This window comes from Rattus rattus, chromosome 13 (genome assembly GCF_011064425.1).
Source record: "Rattus rattus isolate New Zealand chromosome 13, Rrattus_CSIRO_v1, whole genome shotgun sequence".
In the NCBI taxonomy this organism is placed as follows: domain Eukaryota; kingdom Metazoa; phylum Chordata; class Mammalia; order Rodentia; family Muridae; genus Rattus; species Rattus rattus.
In genome coordinates this window covers 4,708,872-4,728,717 of record NC_046166.1, presented here as the reverse complement: position 1 = coordinate 4,728,717, position 19,846 = coordinate 4,708,872, and the positions used below count along the sequence as shown (strand labels likewise).

Below are 19,846 nucleotides of genomic sequence, written 5' to 3'. Positions count from 1 at the left end.
TTGCCTGGAAGCCTTTGGCAACAAGGCAAAGCTGGGAAGAACCTCAGTACCCTGACACTGGGGGGACATCCACTAGAATGGGGAAGCCTGGCTCTTTCCCTACCCCTCCTCCTCCCAGTGTTCTCTACCACACTCACCTAGCTCTCTCCCAACACCAAAACAAAACAAACAGAAACAACAAACAAACAAGCAAGCAAACAAACAAAAATGTCCACAGTCTCATTGTAAGTTCTCTTGATTCCAAGATGAGGAAAAAAAAAATCTAAGACAAATATTCCATGCTCAGTGACTATCCTGAAAGCTTCTGGTTTGGCAACTGCCCTTCTAAGGGGTACAACTGTCTTTCTAAGGGGCACAACTCCCATGTGGATACCCCCCTTTCCATGACAAGGCTCATCCTGCAGTTCCAGGCTTCATATTAAAAGCTAATGGCCCATGACCCTCAGAAGTTTGCAGAGATCCCCTTTTTATGCTCATGTGTTATGTAGTGCATTCATATCTTTACAACCACTGTGCATCTTAACAGGATGTAAGCCCCTAGGATCATGTAAGCTCACACCCCTCATGGGGTCCTCAGGTCAGATGGTCCTCATTTGCAAGAGAGGAAGAGAAAAAGGGGAACAAAGGGTAGAGATGATATGGGAACCATAGTGAGCAGAAGATGGGGCCTTTGAGTAATGTCTCCAGCTAGTTTGAAAAACAAGTAACAAGTCAAAAGAGGCTTATCTACATTGATACCACAGGAAGGGGAAGGCAGGGAGCTCATGCTTCACTCACATTGCAAAAGCGCCCTGCTTTGCTCTCCTCCTCACAGGAGGAAGAACATCTCTTCCTTCCATAAACACTTGAAACACAGGAAGACATCAAAAGTGAGAAGCTCAGAGTTGGAAGTAGTGGTTGTTTACTGTTTGGTCCTGAGCTCGGAGTGCTCTTGGGACAGAGAGCTACGCTGCTAGAGATCTGTATCTGAAGTTCCGGGACCTGTAGACAAAAAACGGAGAAGCAGCTTGAAAACCGATCTGCTTGTGATCAGAGTCCAGTTTAGATGGCTAGTTAACTGGCAGCCTTAAGCAGAGAGCTATGCCTTGCTCTTGCCTGCTGAGAGTTGTACCAATTTAAGGAAGATTGAGGTAGCCTGTTATTGGAACAGCTGGTGAGAGACAGTGATGTGAGCCAATGAGATTTAGTTCTTAGAGGCCTTCATGGATCTGGGAACATGGCACTGGGTTTGGGAAAGGATATTACCAACTCTGGCAGACTGAAGGGTCCTCAGTATTCTTTTCTGGAACCCCTGAAGGAACGTGATCTTGTAGTCTGAGAAAATGCTGTAATACCAAAGATAACCATTTCTGGGCTTTGACTGTGTTCCAGACACTCTGCTTGATCTAGCTTTATCATCTTAGCTTTAAAATCGAGCCGAGGGATATTAAGTAGCTTGCCCAAATTCCTTCCATGGCCGGTAAGTGGAAATGCTGGACTCTGATCCTGAGCCCACAATAGTTCTGTGCTGCCTCTTGGCATTTTCAGTAGACTATGAAACAGGAAGGGGTGGGTTCATCTTTCAAGTGCTAATGCAACCCTAAGAGAAAGCAAGAAGTGCCAGGCACAGAGGAAGATGGTCCAGGATGTGGCTGGGATCCTGTTGTTGGGAGGAGGGGCATCTAACATAGTGTTTATAGGATAGCAGCTGAGACCCTCTGCATTCTGAGTATGAGGGGTCCCCCCACAATGGCCTGGCACTGGAATCGGCTGGATTACAGTGTGGAGATAGCTGAGACTTGGCAGTATATGAAGGACTCTTTGGTGCAGTGTTACCCTATGAAAGCAGGAAGTCCACTGTCACTCAGACCCTGGGTCTTCAAACAGGAACTCTGTCCTGTGTTCCAAGCATGCTAACTTTGACCAGGGAATGAGCAGCTTTCATAATCATCGAATGACAAAAGGGAATTAGGTTTGGAAGAATCTGTACAGGCAGTTCTCAAGAATATAAGTGGAAGCTTCTTTAAACCTTCAGATCATGCATCTGCCTGGACTATCCCCAGAGCAACAGGGTCTCAATGACTTTGATGCTTTCTAATGTTAGTACTAATTGCTCATGGGCAAGCTCTAATCGGGTGCCACATGGGGGATGGTTCTGGGAAAGGAGAGTTTGGCCTCTTGTCTTCAATGCAAGGCAGACCACCTATGGAGAAGGTGGGAAGGTCCAGTTGAATACTACCCACTATTCTAGACCTTCCTATAACCCCAAGTTATGAAAACATTTATCCTTGTTCTCTACTGTCGAGCACACATGCCCTTGACTTTCTTGCCTAAGGAAAGAAATATGGACCATTGTATCTGGAATAGCTTAGGTATATGGTCATTTGAGGGTGACTCGTGACAGCGGTTGAGCCCAGTGGTCCCTTAGTGTGCCACCTCATTCTCTACCCTTTGACAAAGTGGAAGTGGAATGATTGTCATCACTGTGAATATTAGCAGCCAGCCCTTCTTGGGAATATACCTTTGGCTCTCTATTTTAAAAGTTTCTTGTTTTTATTTCATGAATATGGGTGTTTTATGTGCATGTGGGTCTGTGTATCAGATGAGTGTCTGGTTCCCCTGGAAGCTAGTAGTGAGATCTAGGTATCCTTGGAATTAAAGTGACAGGTGGTTGGTGAGCCACCATGCTGGAGCTGGGAATTAAACCTGGGTCCTCTGAAAAAGCAACAAGTATTCTTAACTACTGGGCCATCTCTCCGGCTGGCTATCTTCAGTGAATTACTTAGCATAAAGGAGAAGCCAATGTGTATTATGCAAAGGTAACATGTTCCTGAAAAGGCTGTGCCATCTACGGCCATACCACCCAGAATGAGCCCCATCTCCTCTAAAATGGTTATGCCATATGAATTAACCTGTGCTGGGTCACTTTAGTCATTGATGGCACCATGGTCTTCCACTTTGGTCCATTGATGGCACCGTGATCTTCTGGTGCTTTGCATTGGGAGGCTGCCTAGAAAGGTGCTCCAGAACTCATGGGGGACACTTGCCATGAAGTAAGAAAGGCAGCATGTATGTCATCAACCTACCTCCCACTCCACACCTGACATCAGCTATCACATTGCCCCTTCTCCTGTGAGAAGTCACTGAACTAGACTATAGAGAATGCTATCCACTGCAGACAACAGAAACCAAATTCAAATAAGCTTAAGCTGATATCCCTGAATCAAAAGAAACTAATTATTTGATCATCTGAAGTAGGCACTGTTTCACATAACTAAAAAGAAAAACAAAAGAAACAAAGTTTTATCTGGTTTCAGAATCTAGGACACGGTGGACATCACCAAGGCTCCCAGTTTCTTGTTACACTTTTATTTGCGTCAGCCATGTTCTCAGTAGACCCTTCTTCTTCTAGTGGCCCCCTTGGACCGGCTCAGCAAAGTCAGTGGAAAGAAGAGTTCTTTTTTATTCCCAAAGTTTCAGCTGAGAGGCTTAGAGCTAGTTCCCGTTAGCATAGCTTGGAGAACTATCCAGGGCAGAAGAAGGAAGGATGAGTCCTGTACCTTGGGGATGAAGAGTTAACTCTACAGCAGACCTCATGGACTAAAACTATAGGCATATCATTTCCTAAAGGAAAGGCTTGGGTAAGAGGCATGGGGCTCTACCCTTCAAATAAAGGACTACGTATTCCCAGACAACATGCTATATGCTCTCCAATCCAACTAGAGTTGGAGCCATCTCTGAAGACTCTCGGGCAAGCTGCTAGCTCATAAAATAAATAGGCTGAGATCAGTGGTGCATTCCAACTTTCAGCCTGGACCCATCCATGCTGCAGCTCCCCGGGCAGCTTCACTGTCACCATCCTCAATATGTAAATCGGTCATCCCAGACCCGATCATGCCACACACTTACAAACAGCTATCCTACAAACCTCCCAACATTGTTTAACCACGACCTCAGAAAATTCCAGAACTGGTTTCTGAGGACCACGCTCCCAAGGAGTGAATATGATCTGTGCCACAGATGCCTCTGCCCTCTAGAAAGCTTCCTGCAAGGAAGATTCCATTTGCTGGTCGAGTCGGCCCCCACCAAGCTCCTTTGGCGTGTATACTCTTGGTAGAAGTAATTATTTTTATGAGGTATTATTCATGTCTCCCCGAGGGCCACCCCAAATTGCATTTCTCTAGCTATTAAAGGCTTTAACAGGCACGCAGAACCTCTAGCAGCCTCCTCTGGGGGGGAAAAGAGCAGAATTCCTCTTGAAGTCCACCACCTTCAAGGGCAATTTGCAGCCTGCTTCAGGACTAGGCTGAGAGGTTGGCACCTGAAAAAAGAGGCGAAATCTTTTTCTTTCAAGTGAAGCCGGAAAGTGGGAGTCAGGAGTGAAAGTGGGGAGTCAAAAGTGTTTCTCCACCGTGGCTGGAGTCACTTTCTTGTCTTGTTGTAAGCTGGCAGACTTCAACATGCTGAAGCAATGTTTGTCAGAATTCTCTAATTCTGAATATGGCCCTGGCCCAAATGAATGTAGATGTTGTTTTAGTGCTAGGAGAGATTTATTTTAATGTACAGATGTAGCCACTACAAAGGCCCCTTTTAATCTACTGGAGACTGTTCCGTGCTCCCCCCTTTGCTTCCAGCTGTCTTCCTTATTTCAGGGACTGGTGGATGCCACAAAACTGCCAGGCACCTCCCTCACCCCGTCCCACTTCATCTCCTAAGGTGATGATGACCCATGATATACTGACAAAAATAATTAAGATGCTTTGTGAAAGAAAGAGTTAGGAAGGCTCTGTACCCCTCTCCAACCTGCCAGTGATTCAGAGACAAGGCTATCAGATAGGGTCCAATGTGTCCACATCAGGGCTGACCTCTTCAGCTCTTTACTGTGAGGTAGCTCTCAAGAAAAGGGATTCTTTGTTATTCTGGGATCCTTTACACACTGAAGAATCCTCTCCTTTCCTGCTTAGCTGTGAGATAAGATAGTCATAGCCTGAACTATGCCTCAGATACCAACATCATATATCTTAATCAAAACCAAGAGAAATGAGAGAGAAGAAGACAAGAAACATGGCAGCTTGTGAGGTTTGCCCACGCCAGTTTATGCCTCAGGTTAGGACCAGCAAAGCTACAGAGGAGAACCAAGGGCAGAAGTGATGCACACGTAGTAACGGGGATGCTGAGCCGAGGCATTTCCTAATCCTGTCCCACTCAAGAGCCTCCCTCTATTTTAATAATGTGGATTATCTTGGCTACATTTCAAAATGAAATTGATATACCACATTTTCTAATATGCCACCAAAAATCATCCACCAAATGCCCCAACTATAATATCTTTGTAAGAAACACAAAGAGGATAACTTATAACAGATGCCTTAATATGTAAATATCTTAGGCATGATAGCAGGAGAAAGCAGAATGAAGCAGATGCCATTGAGTTTGCAGTGACTTCTCTGTGTACATCATACCCTTGATAACCAGGCTGTACATAAAGAAAAACGGACCCATTTCCTACTCACAGGATCACAGCTAATTGTCTAAAGATACTTTGTTTCTACGTGTAAATGAGAGTTGGATTCAAGGCTCAGATTTGGATCCAGTTTCCAAGTGCATTGGCCTCAGGCAGTATGCTCAAAGCTATGAGACACATGGAATCATTTATTATGAGGGAATGACCCCTAGATTATGGAACATCCAGACAACACTGACAATCAGAACATCACCATAGAGCTCCAAAACATCTTCCTGGGGGTGATACAAAGGCTATTGAGGACAAAAGAAATAGGAGACAATGAGTCATTGACTTCAGAGTCAAGTTCATGTCTCAGTCCCTAGTTCCACCAAGTCCTTGGACCTAAATGGCTTTGACTAGTTATAGGGGTACACAAGTGAAGGTTAGAGGATGCGATATCAAAAGCTTTCTTCCATTACTCTTCTTGTTTTTTTTTTTATTTTTGTTGTTGTTGTTGTTTTGCAACAGAATCTTTCACTGAACTTGAAGCTCTGTGATTGGCTAGATTTGCTGGCCAGTGAATTCTAAATTCTTCAGTTTCCATTCTGCAGAACTATGGTTACAGACATGACTATTGTGATCAGAACTCAGGTCTTCATGTGTTACCAACAGAGCCTTTTCCAAGTCACCTACCTTTTTGTTAAAATGAAGAAACTCTTTTCTCTTTTTCTGATTGCTAAATAGGTAAACATGATGATTCAAATCTGTCCTGACTTGCTCATTGGCAGTTGGTAAGTACAGTTTCCTATGTCACAAGGACTAGTGCTTTCTTATCTCTTACATTCATGTGTCTAGGGCTACTTCTCCCTAAGAAACCTGTTCTCTTGGATGCCAATGTACTGTCACTGTACTTTAAGTAAACCTCTGATACAGGTTTTCTGAGAGCTTGATTGTCCTTAGAATATACCTGTGTGGTCTTCTTTCTCCAGAGCTTGGGAGCTTTGAAAGATATCAGAATCATCTTAGTAGTTAATCTGAAGACAGATTAGTTTGTACAGGTTAGGAAAAGACAACGAATCTTTAGAAGAAATCATTTGTGAGACATCTTCTAGTATCTACAATCAGCAGTCTTTTCTCAAGTCTTGTTTTGTTTTGTTTTCATTGAACACTTTTTGTAAGTGATTTTAGGTGACTCCTCATGAGTTATTCATTTTATAGGGTATCTTTCTGCATCTTCTTTATAGTCTGAAGGATCTAAGCTTAAATTCTGGTCTAGTTCGCATCCCTCTGTGTTTCCAAGTGGAAAATGTCAATCATCCATCCTCAAGTTCCTTCAGACACCTCCATGTCCTCAATGAAAACTAAAGGTGGTCAGATCCATGCCACACTATAAAGATTCTAGGGAATCTATACTATGGCACCCTCTCAGTAGTATTAATGTCTAATGAGCTTCCTGATGTGAGGAAACATGTAGGTTGTGTCTAAGAAAATGAGAAGTGGAAGGTAAATGGGATCAGGTACATAATCTGCTGTGGACGTGAAACCCTCCAAGAATTGGTAAAAGTAGTATTTTATTTTTTTAAAAAAAGTGCTAAATTTGCAGGGCATAGTGATATTGTGAGATGTTTCCACTTTCCCCTGCCCATAGAATATTCTGGACTGATTGAAAAACATTGAATACAGCTGAGTTTCTGTCACATAGTCAGGAGGCTCATGGATGCATAAAAAGTGCCAGTCATTACAGTAGGGCTCTGAGAAAACTCCATTTTCTCAAAATCATCTCTTAGAATAGTTGGATACCCATGATCCTTTCTCTTTTGAAGATTTTTGTCCCAAGCCACAGGTCTAGTTTCCATTAAATCAGCTGCAGAATGAGCATGGTTTGAACTGTCAGATCTGTTGTTTTCTTATCTTGTCTGTGGACATGTGGGCCAGCAGTTGGGATAAGAACTCCATTGTTTGTTTTTTAAGTGTCATGAACAAGTAATGACCATGACTGGCAGTGTATACCTTTCAAGTACACGTTCAATGGAGCTCTACCTCAATTCTGTTTAGCTTCCAGCTGAAGCCTCTGCTATTCTGATGGTGTATACAACCTAAGTGCATTTAGTCTCTCTTTTCCCTTCCCTCCAAGGCTCATCCAAAGCTGAAGGAGAAGAAGGCTCTTTAATCATCTAATTGCACAGGCATTTCCTGAGTCACCTAGGCCCATCTAGCCTTCTGTCTTCAGTTCATACAGGCCAATGCCATGGCCTCCTCATTCCAGGAACAGTCACCTTGGAGTCACCTGGCTGTTCTGGGGCCTCACCATGACAAATCTGTTGGGCAAGGACCCTCCTCCTTCTTGGCTGTCTGTTTGGGGACTCTGGGATACTGTCTCTTGTCCAACAATAGCAAGAATAGTAGAAAGGAAGCTCAAGGGTCCTGTTGCCTTTCAGCAACTAAGTTCTGGAGTAATTTCCTCTACACTGGAAGTTCCATTCAGGGGAGGAAGTGGGCACAACATGGCACATGTCTGTCTCTTGGGTTAGCCATCTGTCCCTTAGCTATCCTTGGGACATCTTCCTTACAGCACAGGTTATCATTCTTGCTCAGCAATCTCAGCAAGACCTGGAGTTTGTCTGGGGAATAACAGAAGGGCCTAAGTATTTCTAGTTTCTATCCTGTCCTGAGGTTCCTTAGGGCCTCAGCTTTGAAGACTCAAAACCCCAGATTTGGTTCCTTTGGCCTCTGAGTTCCTCTGTGTCCTCCCTTCCCGGAGGCCAGAGGCCTGGAATGCCTTAGTTGAGGGAATGGAGAAGAGCCAGGGGGTGCCAGGAAACTCTGGGAGAAAGAATGCTGGTAACAAGTGTGTTTCCAACTCTTATTCCTGAAGAAAGCATGAAAGGAGGCTTATTAACTACCTCATGGCTGGAATGTCCTATATTGTCTTATTCCTTCCTTTATTCTGTTTTTATTTAATATCTTCTGGGCCTCAGATTTCCTAGGGGATCCTTGAAAAATGGAGAAAGTTGAGGGACATAGAGATCAGATATCCAACTCATTCCTAGGGACACTGTCTATTGAGCAGGGACTTTAGGTGTGGTCCTTGCTTACAAAGGTTCAGACTTGCCTGCGAATCAAAAGTGGAGGCCCAACACTGCTCCACTGCCCACCTCAGGAGACCTTCCCAGTGCAGACTATTGGAGGAACTCTGAGGAAAGTCCTACAAGCTGCCAAGCATGTGTTTGGGAGCAATCTCTTAATGACAGGAGATGGCTTTTCCAGTCTCTGCATCTGACTGATTATACTATGGGACAAAACTAGTATCCATCACTCCAGGGCTGATTCCCAAACACCACAAGCTCCCAAGACTCCAGGAAGCTTGAGAGAGCGTGCTTGATTACTCCAGAGCAGTGCCTGCCCCTCTTGTTAATGTATCTGAGTGCCCTCCTCCCTCCCAACTCAGTTGCCTTGTGTGCAGCTGTTCTGGGAGGGTCTGTTGCAGCTGGACACATCTGCCACCCAGGTGCTTGACTTTGGAGACTCTGCATGGCCAGAGGGAAGCAGGCCCAGCCCATACATACATGCTGTTCCTTTGGCTGACTCTGGTGTAGTCATCCTTTCCATGATAAATGAAATGGAGATTCTGGCTAAAAATAGAAATTGATGGTCTTGTTGACCCACCACCAAGAAGGCAATTGTGCTGATGACAAGCGATCTCCAGAATGATCACCAGCTTTGTTTGCACTCCCTTATTAAGTCTCAGTCCCTGTCTTATAAAGAACTAGGGACATTCAACTTTGTCACTTGCGTCAGCACACAGATGGACATGTGTTCTGCTACTCTTCACTTTGCCAGCTTAGAATTTTGCATCTGACCAAAAATGCTCTCTCCATCTTTCTTATTCTGGCCTTCTGGGTTATTGTGAATTGCCCCTCATGCCAGGCAGCCTGTTTCTTCAATGAAGACTTCCATATAATCTTTGGATTCCACTGGATGAAATAAATCAAGAATAAAGACCATTCTCTTGTCCAAGAGTTTCAACATGTAACTTCCTTCTGTAATCCTTGGTTCTACAGTCTCATAGGACTGGGGGCAGTAGTCACTGCAGGCATCCTGAGGATAATCAGTGATGTGTCTAAGGCTTCTGGATGATGCCTGATGCGTGCCAGAATGCCTAATAACAGTATTAATTATTCTACTAATAGAAAAAAGGACCATGCACTTGAAATCTCTACACTCGGGGCAGTCAGGAGGATCAGAGGTTCATGGCTACCCAGTACTACATAGTGAGATCCTATCTCAAACCCTAAATGCTAGCAATACTTCTACTATTATGAGCTATCAATTTATAAAAGATGTATTCATTGTATAAATAGGTGTGTACATGTTTTATGAGGATCTCATGTGTGCAGGAACCTGTGGAAACAGAATAGGGTGTTGAGTCCCCTAGAACTAGGCTTACAGATGGTTGAGAACTATCCAATACAGATGCTGAGACTGAACTCAAGGCCTGTGGAAGCATAGCAAGTGCTCATAACTCCTGAGCTCATCACTCCCTAGCCCCTGTGTTTTCAATTTCATAGCTTGATTTATAAGCTAATTTTTATTATCGAATGACTTGCAGAATATGGAGATATGACTGCTAAGCAGTGGAAAATGTCCCCTGCATTCATTTATTTAGAAGCAAAAGCATGCTAGAATTTACTAAACTAAGAGTCTTGAGCTTTCAGGTTGGTGGTCTGTATTACAGAGGGCAGCAAATGGCACAGTATCTTGCCTGAAGTCAATGCCTCTGATGCTTTGTAGAACAAAGGTCTTCCCATATCTGCCACATTGGAGAGCATATGAACAAGGGCCAGAACCTTGCATCCTCTTGTGCTTAGTTTGCTAGAGTTCTTGCCTCCCTGACTCACACTTTCTCCAACCACAAGTTCAATTCTCCAACAGCTGGTGAAGGGAATGAAAACAGTAAGTGCTGTATGGTTGCTGTAACTTAATGCTAGCCCTTGGTGAATGCTATGAAGGAAAACTAACCTTCTGGAACTATTGACCAGAACATCATAATGTTCTCCGATAGTCCAGCTGTTTGTCACCACTGTAGAGGCACAACCTCTGTCTATCTGAAAGAGGAAGCAGATATTTATAAGGTCTGAGAATCTGCTCAGGATACCCACCCATGGGATTTTAAGACAAGTGAGCCTTTTTGTGAATCTTGGTAAAACAATAGTTGTTTTAAACTAGGCAGTTTCTCTGTCAAGCTATACCATCCTAATAAGGAGTGTTGTAACATCAATCTCTTGTTTGGATATAATGGTTTAGGGTAAATTTCTTTAAAAATATTTTTACATATCTTATCTTTCTGGATAAGAATTTTATTTTGTGGAACAACTATTTACATCATTTACATCATGGGGGTCATGTTGATAGAGGTGTCTTTGGCTTCTGACCCTGAGTTAGGCCACTGTTGCAAACTGTCTCAGCCTTCCCAGGAGCTTTGATTGCCACAGAGGCCACTGTAGGTCACCTGAGGTTGTACCATGTGATCTCTGCATTCTGGTTACCAGATTTACCAAGTCAAAAATATTTTATCTGGCAACTCTATACATTATTCAAAATGCATTTTTCCTAGTAAATCTAAATTTTCAGATCCTGCTGCAATGTCAATAACTCAGAACATCTAACTGGCATCACAAGGCACCAACTGAGCCAATCTGAACCCTAGGAATATCTTTTCACCCACTGGACATGGGGTAGATGCTAAGTTGCCATATGTCCTACACATTCCTAAAGGGAACCAGAGTTCAGAAGCCTTGTAATGGACCCAAAGTCTCTCCCAGGAGTGATGTGTCTTGTCAATTCCCTTTTCCTCCAACATAACCTATAACATGAGCTTTCAAACTGGAGGACTGTGCCATCTCTCCTAGCCTTGCAGGCTGCCCATGAGGCTGTTTTACTCTTGTTTTATATTAAACATAGTGGCAAACATTCAGTCCAGTGGTGTTTGGCAAATGCACATGAACATTCTATTATGGGTTTTGAAAACTTTGGAAGTTTGACCCCTGGCTTTGTTACAATGTCTTTGGTGAATGTTATTAGGTGGTGACCTAATAAGAATTATTGACTAGGGAGCTATAATGTGGAAGCTTATAATTTGCTTAATAGACATTGATTTGTGTAGTCTCGATTAAAATACAATGAAACCTGATGCTTAAGTGTTTTCTTCGGAAAGGGTGAAGGGTTGAGAATCAGTTCTTAATGTGTTGCCTTGAAATCTTCATTGAAATAATATTATTTGAAGAATTCTGCGAGCATAAAATGATCTGACAAAAGCCATTCAATGCCAGGTCTAACAACCTTGGAAAGCTGGGGGAATATAGGTTTCTTCAAGTGAAGTCTGGAAAATGCTTCCAGATTACCTCAGGGGTAAAGCAAAAATTATTATTCCATTCCATAAGTCCTGTTAATTCTTTTCAACGTTGAATCGATCAAGTAATTAGAACCCAAATGGAGGAAACATGTATGATTACCATTTGTTGAGACTCTGCTAAAGTTGACTAGTCCCAAGAAACCCTGATCAGAATGAAAAATGGTCATGACACAAATTTGAGAGCCAAGGACACCTGGCCTTCCTTCACGTGACCCCAGAAGCCAGGCTAAAGTTCTAGATTATTAGAGGTGTGTACAGCTATGAGTCTTCAAAGAAAATTCTCTGCCATCTCCTTGTCAATGGAAGGATAACATGAGCCCCTGTTTTTCCTCTCTCCCTTTCAGTCTAGACATACATCATGCAGTTCTTTGTTATTAAAAACATTACTATACCGTATGAGAAAGTTTACCTCCCACATACCACAGGGAATACTTCAGAAGTGAACTATGCATTTGGTCAGGGGGCTAATAGTCAAAGTTCCTCCTCCCCTTTATCTTTATCTTTCTTCATTTGGCATCAGCTGAATTATGGCGAGTGTCTGCTTCTATGAGATTTCTCCCTTGTTTCTGAAATAATACCAAACTTTAACACTGAGCTCCCAGACTTTCCTAAGATTATGATGAATGCATAATTGCTTCGATCTGTATTTTTTCTAAAGTTTGTTGGTACTTGGTCTCCCTCACTTACAGTCTTAAGAAAGCTTTGGGGGAGTTGTCTGCCTGACACCCAGGGGGGACAGTGGAAGAGCTGCCCCCTCTTTCCCCCTCATCTTTGCAAGGGTACTCTGTTCTCAGTTTCACCCAAATTAGTCCCAGGATTTCAGTTGTCTTTTTCTGCCCAACATTCCATCATGTGATTCATTAAAGTCTTCACATGAAATACTTTACAGATGAGCTATGTCATAATTCGCTTTACAGTTTTCAGTTGCTATTCCTGTGGGAAGTCATTTCTCTGGACATCCACAGACCCCTGGAAAGGACTTGCTCTCATGTAGCAAAGGTCAGAGCTCTGTCCTTTAACACTCCATTGCCACTAGTGGCCCTGTGCCAAAGCCTGGGTTAATCATGAAATAGTCCAAAGAAGCGACATTCCAATTCCTTGTTAGTTCTACTTGCAATTAACTGTTTTGAAAACAAACAGAAGAAAACATTTAAACAAATGTGGCTTGGCTAGTAACGATCATGGTGGTGGACTGTTAATTAGGGCGAGTTGGAATCCCAGTATGCCTGACTTTTTTTTTTCCTTTCAGAGCGAACTGTCTTTGCCCTTGTATACAAAGTGATAACAAATCAGGGGCACTGCCCAAGTGTGGGCCGGGACTGGACAGGAGACAGTAACCCAGGAGCATATACCTTGCATGACAAATCTAACCAGCAGGGGGGCTGTTTTCCTATAGGAGAAAATCTAGGTGGGCATTTGGTTCCAGAAAGCAAAGTTCTACTATCAAAAGAGGAGAGGTGTGAGGAAACCCTCCACACCAGTCACCATATACTTTTGTTTTCTTGAACAGAGAGACAGCTTTCTCAACTAGACCTGTACCCATTGGTTGGAATCTGTTAGGGTTCTTGGATCTGTGGCCACATGAGCACAGAGAAGCTTCAGGATGTGACTACCACTTGTGAGCTACCAGAAAGAAATGATCATTTCCTCCCACTGCACTGTCAGAGAGGCCTAAGTCTTTAAAAGCCTCCATGATTAGTGAATGCACAGAGCTGGTGGTGGTCATAGCAGCAATAATGTTCCTCTTCAGTCCTGTGCCCTGACCCATCTGGCCACTTACTGACCAACCATGCACCATTCCAGAGCAGCAACTGACATGGTCTAAATGGTCAAGCATTTCTCAATACTCCTGAAGGGAAATGATCAGTCTAAAGAGCTTGCATGGAGTTGTGATTTTGTGTTTTATATCCCAGTGCTATACCCTACAGAACTTTTGGGTCTACAGACAGTTTGCATTTACCATACATGGGATTTCTGCTTAGTCTCAACATACAGTCATCAAAGGTGCATTGGTTCTGAAATATAAGAGAATCAAAGGCCTGGGAATACATTTGCCATTGAGGTAGTCAACACTCTGAGCATGATAGTGTTATAACACGCTTCATGTTTTATAGTCTTATCCTTGCCTCACATTTATTTTTGTCCCCAGAAATGAGACAGTGAGACTCTCCATGTGGAGAAAAGAAGTAATATGAAGTTCTCAGGACTCACAGCAGTAGTCTTAGAAACAGGGCTCACAAACAATTCTCTAGCAACACACTTTGGTTATAAATCACTGGCAGTTCTGGGACATTCTTCTGTCTCCTGGATAAGCCTTCCAAGTGCATGTGAACATATTCTATGGCTGGAGGGGCAGGACATGTTTGAAAACATGGGTGTTTCTTGGAGCTTTCATGCCAGGCACGGTGAATGCTATTTTATAAACCGGATTTGGGCTCCAAGGGGTAGATTGCAAGTTGAGGCCAAGCCTGTTGAAAATGATTTCTAAATGAATACAATATGAAAATGTTATTTTATTTCTAATTTTACATGTGACATTGTTACTTGGTGAGTTTCGGATTACACTCAAATGCGTGTCTATTAACGTGATATGAGATGCAGGCATGATTTCATCTTGAGTGCATTTGAATATAATAGCACTGGAAATGTAATTTGTATTCTCAAATTTTATAAAGCAAAATAAAGCAATATTGGGGGGTGGTAGCCACATTGAGCATATTGCATTAATTTCTTTTGGGGTTTTCTCAAGATAATTAACAACTTCCCTTTGCAGATCCAAGTTGGGTCACGATGGCAGTCCTATCTCATCTGAACTCTCTGAGTCCCTCCGTACATATGTCATCCCCATTTCCTTCATGTTTAGGAAGTACCTTTGTAGAAGAACATTAGTTTCAATTCCTCTTGTGATTGGTGTCCAATAGAACTTTCTGTAAAGGTAAAAATGTTTTAGATTAGAATAATGACTACAGTGACTTTTGGGTTCACAGTAGCTCTTAAAATGGGATCCATGCAAGTAAAGACCCCAATGATGAATGGTACATTTTAAATTGCCACATCATCAATGGCTATCAATTTGGAGGGCACAGAATCAGAGCACCAGAGGTAGCCATGACCCCTATATTTGCATGAATGAATCACAGGCATTCTCATAGCCTGATGGCTGTGTTGGCCTCTGTTGCTCCAAACTTGGTTCAATTCAGTGACATCCCTCCACGTCCTCCAGCCCTTTCCTACTGTATGTGCATCTTGATGACAACATATCTCCTACCTGGCAGCTACTGAGCCTCTGGGAGAAATGGAAACAGGAAGTAGAGGATGGGAACAGGTAAAGGGGTTAGAAAGCTACAAGGCCGGGAAACAAGAAAAATCTAGAAAAAAGGTGTGCAAGGAAGGTCTCAGTTGAATGGTATTGATCTGTACCTAGGCCTTCTTGCAACAGTGACAAGAGCCTGGATTTGAACCTGGAGAGTTTAAATCCAAAGAGATGCTTGTGTCTGAGATGTCTGAGTACTTCCTGGGAATAGGCTTGGAGGGCTTTATAAGGACAATGTTCTTAACAGCAAATGTAGTGTTTTCCTGATTTCTGAAGATTACCCATATATTGTCAGACCATTTTTTTTTTGGAATGTACTTTGGGAAGAATGATATAAAACACTGTCTGGGGGGGGTTGTATGTTCAGTGTTATATGTAAAAGCAACCTGTGTTCTCATGACAGAGATTGCGAGCTAGGAGCCCTGGAACGTTCTAATCAATTGGAAGTGAGGAGTACCACAGACTCCAGGAAAATATGTTCATGATTTTCTGGACTGTCTAAAAAATTTCAAACCCATGGAATGGTGTTTTTATTTTCTCCACTCTCCTTGGGATTTGGGTTTCACTAAAGCATTTTCTGCCCTTGTTTCCCTTATTAAATTAGCAAGACCGACTTGAAGCAGAATATACTGCTAGGGCTTGAAATGTTGTTGAAAGAACCAAACAGATGGGCAGGCAAAATATCTCAGGTTCCACTTAGGTTGTGGAGAATGGTGTAAGGGGTGGGCTTGCCGAGGTGAAATGCTTTCTCTGATAAAAGTAGAAAAGGAAAAACGTGTGGAACAAAACACAGGAGACGGAGAGATGATTGGCCTCAGGCTTCACTCTTATTTTTTTATTGTTTGGTTTGTTCTTTAAATCACTTCCATGCTCAAGAAATGGTGAGCTGTATGCACCACTGGCCAAAGTTTGTGCACTGTCCTGTTGCCCACTGTTTGGGCCCTTTGCCTAGCATTTGTTCTGCAAGCTTTGAGTGGGTGTTCAAAACTACAAATCTAGTTCTGCTGCTTCTGTAAAGATCTCTAGTAGTACCTACAGCAAATGTCAGCAGTGTTTCACTGTGAAGGGACAGATAGGGCTTTGTGGACCATTCCGTCTCTGTTCTAATTCCTCAACTTTGGCATTATAGGCCCAGACAGTATGTAAACAAATGACTGTTCCAATAAAACTTTATTTACAAAACAAAGCAAGATTTGGCCCTGAGCTAATCCCCAGCCAATGGGAACGCCTTCATCTGCCTTGAACTAACACTTAAGACCTCTTATCATTTGACCCTTGGTCTTCACACCCAGGTCACTGTGCCTACTCTTCCCAATCCTCAAAACTCTGTGGTCTTAAAGGCTCCCTGCCTTTGCCCATGCAGTTTCTTCCATTTGAATCCTTGTTTCCTCTTGATTCTTATCTGGTTTTGAGTTAGATCTCTATGCCATCACATACACAAAGCCCTTGGCAGACTTCATATCTCAGAACCCTTTGTATTCTGCATGTAGTGTAACTTTTACCATGAAGCTAATTCTCAGCTGGATGCTGACAGAGTGCATGATTGCATTTCAATTAGCACCCAACCTAGCACTGAACACCATGAAGGCCAGAGAATAAATGGTCATTAACTCAACTCACCAATATGATTGTGAATCTCTGAATCATAGAGAAATAGTAGAAACTCTAGATGAAAATCCTGAAACCTAAATCTGAGAAATAAAGTGAAGCCAGGGCTATGCTGCTGGAGGAGGCAAGGGAGCAGCCAACGGTAACATAGCAGATGGATCTGGGTAGACAAGTTACCATCAGGATACTAGGAGTACTGGACAGCAGCCGCATGGCCCAGAGGAGAGAGAGCCAGGGAAGCAGTGTCTTGGTTAGGGCATCAGGCCTAGGGCAAGGATGCAGTTTGTTGGAGGGAGATCAGAGAAAGTCGGCCTGCCTGTATGATTAATGGGACAGAGGAACTGACTCATGAGGAAAGACTAAATTGCCTCGAGGAGCTGGGGTGCAGGACCAATCGAGGGAGATGATAGCAGACTCCAAGTATGTGGGATGATAAACACCCTGGGGGGAGCAGCTAAATCCATTAGAGAGGTGAATGGGGGCCCTGCCAGAGGATGGGAGGGTGCTCAGAAAGGGTACAGGGAATTGGAGAGGAAACACAGAGCTGGCAGGTAGATGAGACGGCTCTGAACTATTGGAAGGAGAGAGACACCATGGTTGTTGCTGTGGAGTGACTACTTCAGGAACCCTGTGTTTTCATCCTGTAGGTCCTTGCAGCTTCCCATGATCTTGACCTTGGCCTAAAGAGATGGCATTAAAATTAACGCCAGGAAAGGCAGCAGGAAACCATGAAGTAGAAGACAGAAACTCGTCTTGATCCTCCTAGATACCGATTGCCCACTGTAATAGCGATTCTGAGGCCCTCTTAGCTGAAGGCAGTTGCTGTTAGCCTGTCTGACTTTGGGAAAACCATAGTGCTCTTGCAAAGCCTTTCTGAAGTGTGAGATACTTAGCTCCCCACACACCTAAGTGAATTCCGCCTGTACTGTAGTATGTTCCCTGGTTTGACCTGGTAAGCATTTTGAAAGACAGTTTTATTTGAAATTCTACAAACGTCCCCCTGACTCCAAGAGCAGTTTTCTTCAGGCATTCTCTTGTCTTTGCTTCAGAGCAGAGATGAGCAACTCGACTCATAGTCTGGCCAGGTACTCCAAAGGGTACACCGTAGGTCTTCAGAGCTACTCTTTTAAAGACCCCAGAGCAGAAACCCTTTATAAAAGAAAACAACCACCTTTATGACAAGTGTTTCTCCACCCCACCTTCAGAAAGTCTGAGCTGAACGTGGCAGAGAGAGGAAGATGTCCTGCATGGGTACTTTTCTTCCCTCTGTCCTACCCGAGCTTCCATTCTGTTGAGAACCAACCATGAACAGTGACTTACTTAGAGTCCCATCTTTACCTCATCGTTAGTCCCATCATCTGGGAAATTTAAGATTCCTGGTGCGGTTGTTATCTAGTTCCAACTCACCATCAGTGTTGAAGGAAAGATAAATAGCACACAGGCTATGTGCAGACACCATGGCAAACCCTGGAGAAGCCATGTACTCCAGACCAGTGTGCAAAACTGTACCGGGGTGCATCTCCTCCCACCCCCAGCCATCCAGTCCTATCACTCTTTGAACTCCTGTAAAGTGGGAACAGTGTCTAATGAGATGTGGGCCCTGACCATTTTGCTTTCTGAGTCATGTTGATGTTGCTTCCTTGGGGGAATATGATGAGCCTGCCTGAGTGTTAATTGGAAGGTCCCGCCAAATGCCACTTCCTAAAGTTTCACTCGATATCTGTCAATGTGGCCAGCCTTTAACTGTTGCATTAGGACGATTTCCACAGACACACAGAGTTGTGTGTTCTATCCTTCTCCTGGAAGGAAGAGCATTGGGATCTGGACCCTAGGGGGGCAGTGCAGTCAGTCCCATCGGAGTGACTTCTTTCAAACACCAGCCTCGGAACTGCCGCCGTTCAGATGTTGTATCTCTAAACAAACAAATGAACGAGCAAACACTATGCGGGATATATTGAGTTCTGAATGTAACAGCTCTAAAAAGGAACAAAGGGATATTTATTTAGCTTCTCAATATTTTTATGACAAACGTCATCTTCTGCTCATGCTACAAATGTATGAAATCCAGAGATGCACACTGAAGTAACACCACTACAGAAAACACCTACACGGTCTTCAGTTTATGATTTAGATCTGAGTGTAGGGACCCTTGGGATTTGCTTACCTGCCACAAGAAAGGTCAGAGCCGGAAGATCCGAGGTGCATGTGTCACTGGTAGGTTGTTTTATTTCCTGCTATGCCTGTGTCAGCATCTTGCCATGACGGATAATTTCTAATGACAATCTGAAATCTGAAAGGGATCTCTGATGCTTTCTTTTATTTGTAATCTGTCCCAGCTGTAGGCATTCAGATGAAACTTGAATTCTTCCAAAGGAAGTTCTGGACGGCCAGCAGACAGGTAAGCTCTAGCCAGACTCTTGAGGCATTAGTGCCACTGTCATTAGACAGGTGTCCCCATATGGGTAGCTGGGCAAACTGGTGCCAGATTTCTGATGAATGTTTGTAAGATGAATTGCCAGATCCTCGGATTACTATTCATTTCACTGCAAAACACAGACTGTCAGCATGTTAGACACCACATGCTGGGCAAAAGGAGAAGATTTGCTCCTAGGAACTATTTGAATTATCGGATCAAGAGAGTGACTTTACGAAAGGAATTTCTCTCTTATTATCAGGGTCTTTTTTTTTTCTCACAGTGACTATAATTATTGTGATGTTCAGTTATTTGTGCTTCTCCTCATTTCATTGGAGAAGGCCATCATATGACCTGCTTGGTCAAGGCATGTATCTACCTTTCAGGCCAAAGGACATCAAGGGGCTATTGTACTTGGAAAATCCAGGGCAGTCCTCTCTGTTGCTATGCTCTGTGAACTAAGATGTGTCAGGGACATCTGTCTAGTATTCAGCAGAAATAGTAGCCATTGAGTTCCTTCCGCCTGCCTAGTTCTAAACATTAGACGTGTAAGTGAGATCAGCCCACAATAGGCAAACCAGCACTTGCATGTTTAATGTGCCCATGTCATAATACAGGATCAACTTAGAGGCTCTTCCGAGGGTAGATGCACAAGGAGCTTAGCATTTCTTAAAT

General features: G+C 43.3%; 1 protein-coding gene across 1 annotated transcript in view; it reads left to right on the top strand.

The window, feature by feature from the left end:
* Cacna2d3 (calcium voltage-gated channel auxiliary subunit alpha2delta 3) overlaps positions 1–19,846 on the top strand; it is an 804,703-nt gene that overhangs the window by 711,218 nt on the left and 73,639 nt on the right. Inside the window, exon 28 of the mRNA XM_032919383.1 lies at positions 19,095–19,156. Within this exon, the coding sequence (XP_032775274.1) occupies positions 19,095–19,156 (62 nt within the window). The remainder of the gene's footprint in view (positions 1–19,094; positions 19,157–19,846) is intronic.